Source organism: Nematolebias whitei, chromosome 21 (assembly GCF_014905685.2).
Source record: "Nematolebias whitei isolate Nwh7 chromosome 21, NemWhi1, whole genome shotgun sequence".
Classification (NCBI taxonomy): Eukaryota; Metazoa; Chordata; class Actinopteri; order Cyprinodontiformes; family Rivulidae; genus Nematolebias; species Nematolebias whitei.
Window position 1 is genome coordinate 29,460,812 of NC_056518.1, and position 7,477 is coordinate 29,468,288.

The 7,477-nt window shown below is 44.0% G+C and overlaps 1 protein-coding gene across 1 annotated transcript in view; it reads right to left on the reverse strand.

The window, feature by feature from the left end:
* Positions 1-331: 331 nt before the first annotated feature.
* Positions 332-7,477, reverse strand: part of dnaaf9 (dynein axonemal assembly factor 9) — a 28,341-nt gene continuing 21,195 nt past the window's right edge. The window contains exons 29-37 of the mRNA XM_037695203.1: positions 5,012-5,049; positions 4,494-4,629; positions 3,346-3,432; positions 2,925-3,031; positions 2,623-2,697; positions 2,089-2,276; positions 1,944-2,009; positions 660-753; positions 332-579 (exon numbers count right to left, since the gene is read on the reverse strand). Of these exons, the coding sequence (XP_037551131.1) occupies positions 479-579; positions 660-753; positions 1,944-2,009; positions 2,089-2,276; positions 2,623-2,697; positions 2,925-3,031; positions 3,346-3,432; positions 4,494-4,629; positions 5,012-5,049 (892 nt within the window). The 3' untranslated portion in view covers positions 332-478. The remainder of the gene's footprint in view (positions 580-659; positions 754-1,943; positions 2,010-2,088; positions 2,277-2,622; positions 2,698-2,924; positions 3,032-3,345; positions 3,433-4,493; positions 4,630-5,011; positions 5,050-7,477) is intronic.

Sequence of the window (7,477 nt, forward strand, 5' to 3'; positions counted from 1 at the left end):
AAACTATTTTACAATCAGGGTAACTTTGTAAAACATTAGTGTTATGAAAAGGTTAATTGTGAGTTTGTAAACACGTTAAAAGAATAATTTATAAAACACTGCTCATACAACGAGGAAGCTCATTCTGATTGAACGAGACGAGATGGGACTGAGGATTATAGAGCGATGAACCTCATACAGAACATTATGGTTCCCAACCCTGGTCCCTGAGGAACACCATCCTGCAGGTTTTTGTTGTTCCTCTGCTCCAATGCACCGATGTGAATGAAAGAAAGGGTGATTAACAGGCTTCTGCTGGCCTTAAAAAATTAAACCACTGAATCAGGTGTGAAGGAGCAGAGAAACAACTAAAACATGCAGGATGGTGTTCCTCAGGGACCAGGGTTGGGAACTACTGCATTATACGTCTGCCTTCGACGGGCGTATTTCAAATGTTCAGGATTTGGACGTCCATAATGATGACACAGACAGAACTGTATCACGGGTCGAACAGGTCGGGCTGCTCCTCCTGCCTGCGGTTGAAAGCATCGATCTCTTTGTTGGCCTCGGCAACGTACTCTTCGATAAACTCCTTCATGTCTGCAGGGGCCGTGATGTAAGGAGAGATCAGGGTCAGGTTTACTCTGGGCCACTGTTCCTGGTTCTGAAGAAAAGGATACTGGGATGGACATTCTGTTTCTCTCCAAAGATGTCGACGTATTGATGGCCGTTGTAGAAATAACCTGGAGGCAGGGGGTCCAGGTGTCGGGCCGTCTGAACACAACGAATCAGGTCACAGGTCAAACACTGGACAAACATTCTGCTGCAGCTCATCGATTTCAGGAAGCAGATATAAGTATGAAAACCTTTAGTTATTAATAAATACTTGAACATTTATTCACACTTAGTGTTATTTAAGTTGTGAGATGAAAACTGAAAGTTTGGGAACCACAGATCAGCTGGTTGAACAAAACTAAACAACTCAAATCCCAACAGATTATCTGGATTAATCAGGTATGTTTACACAAAAGTTATAAAATATAAATGAACAGAAAGTAATATTGAATAAAACAATTTATAATAGTTGTTCCTAAAGTTGTGGTCAGGGCTCCACTGAGGGTCATCAGATGACAAATATGGGTCCTTAGAAAAGATCCACGTATCTAAAAAACTGTATTTGTTACAAAAAATAAAACTGCAGACATAAGATGATAAACACGAGTGCGACATGCACATTAAACGCCCATCAACAAACTATTATACAGCAATCTATAGCAAGGGCCCAGACAAGCAAAGACCTGGCTTTAACTTTGACCTTGACTTGTGACCTTGACCGTGGAGTGATGACAAGTGAATGTGACACTCTGTTCAGGATGAAGACCGGACCACAGTATGCCCGCCGTGTGATGAGCGCATAAAGAAAGCAGGAAGGTGGATGTGAAGACGGGCTATTAGAAACATATGTTTTGAAACGGACCACCCGCCTTTGTTACGAATGTTTTTTATTAATTCTAATAAGTTTGGTTGATGACTGGTCAAGGAGGATGTGATCAGCTGAGTGACAGGTTTAAAACAAAAACACTTCATGCTTCTAAATCTCTCGTTCAAAGTGAAGTACTATACGACCCTCCTGCTGCCCTTGGGTCAAATGAGCCGTGAAGCCTCAAGACTGCAGCCTCGTGAGTCATGTTGACCCAAGGGCAGCAGGAGGGTCGAGGAACGGTGTTTAAAATGTTTTTTTTTAAATAATTAAAATGCAGTTTTTAGCTCCTTGAACAAGCTCTGCAATTTTCTGGAGGTGATATTTAAAAAAAACAAGTTTGAGTTTTTTTCCATCATTTCATTTGTGTTCTGCTTCGTTTTACCGTCATGTCAGAAACAACCTTTAACCACCTTCTATGTGTGTAAATAAATAAATAAATAAATATTTGAGCTCATTTTGAGACCACCGTCTTCAGACTCACGTGGATGCTGCTGAGTTCTTGGAGTGAAAGAGTATTTCGGCTCTTTTTCATTTTCACTTCCTGCTTCTGTAAAGATCAAAAACAAACGGGTTTGATCTCCTTCTCGATACAGAGACGGCGTTTGAAGAACTTCTAAAACCCCCACCTGCTTGGCACAGAGCCTCAGCCAGTCCTTCAGTCCGTCCTGAGTCAGACCCACACCATCAAAGACCAGGAAGCAGGGCGGCTCCGGCTCCTCTGGGCCTGGAGTTGGGTGGTCCGGGTTCTGATCTGGGACAATACTCAGGCTCCCGTTCGCTGCGTTGTAGCAAACCTCCATTGTCCAGTCTGAGTCTGGAGGTTTCAGAGGTCAAAGGTCAGAGTCACACCCTGCTGACGGCGTCTGCAGCTGCTGCTAAGGATCATGAACCTAGAAGGCCCACGAGAACCAGAACCACAACAGTCCACTCAAATACAGCCTCATGCCGAGAGACAGCTGAAGAAGCTCACTGAGCTGGTAAAACCAAAACAGCTGAACACTAGCTAAAAGTGAGAGATAGCATAAAACTAGCTGAAAAGGTAAAGATAACAGGAAAAACAAGCTAAAAGTAGCAAAACAACAGCTGCACACTGTTAAATAAAATAATTAAAGTGTGAATGTCTCAGAATAATTCCATCAGCTGAAGACACGTGATCCTACCAGAAAACTGGACTCGTCCCCAGACGTTGTAGATGTTTCCCATGAAGGGACTGGACTTCAGGGAGGACCTGAAGGCTGCAGAACAATCAGCTTCATCAGTCGGTCCAAACAAATCATAAAAGTCAACACAGAGCTGTGACGGAAAGAAGCCGACTGATTTTAAACGTCCTCTGAGAATAAAACCTTTTCACAGCGAGGACTTTACTCTGAGACCTCGGCCGTGTCCAAACATGGAGGGACCACAGGACCGACCGGCTCAGATCACTGAGACATCAAACAGGAGGACGGAGAGTTTCCTTCACCTTTACAGCGGGAGACGAACAGAGACCTCTCCAGGGGCCGGCTGAAAGCCACGAGCTGCTGCGTGAAGACCAGACCCTCAGACCCAGAGGACATGTGTCCTCTGCACCTGGACACACAGAACACGTGGACGTCACATGTTGCTGTTACCCAGCGGCTCACAGGAACGACTCAAACAACTAAAACTGTTCAGTGGTTCATGAGATATTTTGCTAACAGACACACAGAGCAACTGTACAACTGGAGACTGCAGGACCAGCAGGCGACCCCTGACAGTCGCCCTGAGGGTCTTTACAGCAATCAGCAGCTGATAATTGCCTCTCAGCTGCTCCACAGCAGCTGAGAGGCAATTAAACCAAAGAAAGCCGAAGTAGGACTCAATCAGCTAAAATGTGGCGTGTTGGAGACGAGTGTCTGTCTCACCATCCGGGGTAGAGGACGTAACGGGCTCTGAGCATCTGAGGCTCACTGAAGCTGCTCTCAGACAGAATCATACACAGGTCTTCATCCCTGGGTTAAAAGAAAGAGAGATTATTTCACCGCCGCCTCTCAGAGCTTCAGAGCAGCTGATGGTCCATTATGGACAGAAACAGGGACACATGTAACATTCAGAGTCCTGAGGTCCATTTCAGACAACGTCAAACATGGCGGCGGTGGAGGAGATCATATTCTCAGAAAGAAGCAGCGCAGCAGGTGGAAGGGGTCCCGTCGCCCATCAGCTCCTCAGTTTCTCGTCTTCTTCCTCTTCGTTCTTTTCGCTGGTCGGAGCCGTCGCCCCTGGATGTCTGGTTGGATACTCAACCTCCAGACAGTGGAGGTGAAGCCACTTTGATCAAACCTTGAAGTATCTTGCAGGAGCTCTTAGCTCTTGGAGTGCATCTTGTGAAGGACTGTCGGCTCACAACGTACCGAACTTTAGCTCATCATCTGGAACATTCACTGAGGTGTTTCTGTAGGCTGCTGTCGATCAGCTGCAGCGGCTCTACACCACCCGACCATCCATCAGGACTGCAGTCTGAGTTGATGTCTTCGCCCCCTAAGGCGCTGGATGGTCTGCCAGAACCTTAAAGTCCTCCTCCACGGCCCACCAAGCGTTGCTCCATCAGAACCCGTCTGCTGCTTCTGGAGCTCCAGAGTCCAGCCATGTCCTGTAGGCCTCCTCCTTCAGCGTGACGGCTTCCCAAACCTCTGGTGTCTACCAGAAGTTCTTCTCAGTGGGACGTGACCAGAAAACCTCCAAAGGGAGGCGCCCAGATCAGATGAACCTCCTCAGCTGATGAGGAGGAGCAGTGGCTCTACTCCGAGCTCCTCCTACCTTTAAGGCTGAGACCTGGACCTCCTGACCACAGGTGAGGGTTGAAATGGGAACGGACCAGTAAATCCAGAAATTTCTCTTTTGTATTTACTATTTTTGATTATTTACAGAAAGTTTCATTAACATCTGTTCAATGACTCGTGGGATATTTTGCTAACAGTACAGCCAGTCTCTTAATAAGCTTGTGATGTGAGAAATGAGCAGCTTTCTATTTTCAGCAGAGACAGAAGTGGATCCTGGTGGTGAGGGAACCTACCTGATGACAGCTCCTCTCTCTGCTCGTATGAACGCAGCCGTGGGGTTAGCGGAGCGTACCAGCTGCTGAACGTGCTGCACCAGGGGGCTCTTCTCCTCCGCTGTCAGCCCCGTGAACACCACGGCACTCACAAAGCCTGGCACACAACACGGCACAAAGACGGTGAGTTCTGGGAGAAGAAGGACCTCTGTCTGCACAGCTGCTTTCTTACACCAGCTTTGTTGTCTCTAAAACTGACACGTTCATTCCTTCCAGAAGAGAAAACAATATAAAAAATACATTTCTGAGTCAGATTAAAGTTTTTTTTAATCATCTCAGCTCCACTCAGACCCCGGTGCTGCTCTTCAAACTGGATCCATCAACAAACATGACGGATCAAATCCAGCGTCTGAGTACGAGCTGGAGCGTCGGGCCTTTAATCAGGTTTTATAATCAGCTGTTCAGATTTTAATGAGCACGATGCGTGTCGCCCGCCACCTCTCCTGTCAGATCACTGAACCTGGTCTGGGATGACTCACCTTGGCTGCACTGCTCCAGGAGCTTTGGAAACGTTAGCCTGAGGTCAGACAGAAGAACTCAGGTTAGACACAGAAAACACCGAGAACAGAGAGAGGAACGACTCCTGGAGGGAAGAAGGACGATGGACTGAAATAAATAAACAACTTTTTAAAGTGTAGCTTCACAGCAGCTTCCAGGTAAAATAAAATACAAACACAAAAACAAAAACAGGACAAGACAGAAATTATTGTTATTTTTTTTAATTCCCTTTTGGCTTCTCCCTTCTTCAGAGGTCTCCACAGTCACACGAAGACTTGCCGATTGTTTTTATGCCGGACGCAACCACAGACCACTGAGCAACAACAGCCCTCTGTGCAGACGATGGGGGTTAAGGGCATTGCTCAAGGGCCCAGAATGGGGCAAATTAGGGTGGAGGCAGGTGTGGGTGCTTTACCTTTCCCACCCACATTTTGATGTTGTCGGAACCGGGAGTTGAACCGGCGATCTTCCGATCACAGGTCCACCTTCTACAACCTCTGCGCCACCACTCCCTCACTACAAATAAAAATACTATGACTCATACAAGTACCCTACTACCATCAATATAATAGTAATACTATGACAACAGCAATTAACACTACTAATGATATTAAAATATCTGAAGTATTACTACAACAACTACTAATAATATCAGTGATAGTACTATGATGAGAACTCAAGAGTACGATTTAGAAAAAGGAGGAGGAAGATAAGAAAAGGAGAAGAAAACATAATATTTCTTATTATTAGTAGTAACTATAAAACAACATCAATATTATTTTGAATAACACAAATACTAATACTACAACTACTACTAATACAATGACTAATACTAATACCCTTACTACTACTACGATAAAACAATAGGTTTCATTCAAAATTAAAACTTGTTGAATATAAATATTTCTAAATAATAAAACCATAATATCTTCTTCTTCTTCTTTGTTCCCTCTTCAGGGGTCTCCACAGTGAGTCCTCCTCCAACTACCTCCACCCTCCACGTCCTCTCTAACTGCATCCATATGAGGCACCACAAAGGTCATATGGAATAAATTCAAATTATTATATTAAGTATTAATATTTAGATTATTGCTGTGGATGATTTAATCAGAAATGTGTTTAATTCATCTCATAAACCAGTTTAAAAGAAACTCACTGTGTAAACAGATTATTATGGGCAATAATTCGTCATATATTTGCTGTGTTTGTAAATCAGAATGTGTGAAAACATTTTAAAGATGGAGGACGGCGCCGGCGCTTCAGTGGCTCAGGTGGACGTTACTTTATGATTTAGTGGAAGAAAAACTACATTATTTTCCAGATATATATTTTTGAAAATCACGTTCGGTAGCGCTGACGCTGACCTCCATTGTCAACATGCACTACTGTCTTACACAAAGTTTTTGTCTGTAAAGAGTTCTTCACAAAGTAACATTTGTAACATGTGTAATTATTTTTACAAATCGATCAGTTTTACACAACAATCCTTACGTATGGATGCACAAAGATGTGTAAAACGTTTACACACATTCAGATTAACAAGCACAAAATGAATATGACTGGAATTAGTGCCTAAAGATTAGAATGTATTTTCCAAACATGGGATTATAATCTGAAGAGGAATCTGATGACTGAAGAGCCTTTAATGTAATTCACATCATTTATGGTGACCATTGATTCTGGTTTTGGATCTTTTTGAGTCAAACTGAGACGGAGCAGGAGAAGAATCACTCCGAGAAGCTTTGCTCCTCTCCTCGGCTCATGAATTCTTTTTATTCTCATCACAAAGAGGAAACCATGTTTGGATCCACGTGTGGACCTGAGGGATTACAGACCCACGATGACGGGGTGACGGGGAGGTCAGGCCTAAGCCGGGCTGACCTTTCTCAATTAGCACCCCAGCAGCACCACAGACACAAAGAGCTTTTCTTAAAAATGTGGAAAATATTCTGCTGCCTGCAGCTGAAGGTCCAGACGGTGAGGTCAGGACGTGAAGAGAACACGTGGAGGAGGAGAATCACGTTGTTGAAATATTTGGAGAGTCACAAAAGACACTGGGGGACACTGAACAACCATTTGTAGGTTTCTAATTTTGATGTCAGAAGTTTCCACTCATCCTGGGCATCGGATCTGTTTTAGTCTTTAAATAATTTATTTAAACTGTTTATTTATTAATTTATTTTTTTCATGTTATTGGAATGATTTTACATCAAACAACTGATAAAACAAGTTTAAATTTATTATCTGACGCAGCAGGGTCAAAATTCATCCAACATAAACCTAAATCTTTTAAAAAAGTGATGCTGGAGTTTCTAGAAGGTCTTCACTTCCTGTCGGTGAATATGAACGACCGCGGTCGGTCGTCTCTCTTTGCCAACACAAAACAGAATTTGTTGGACAGTCCTCATCTGTCCCCCTCAGTCCTCATCTGTCCCCCTCAGTCCTCA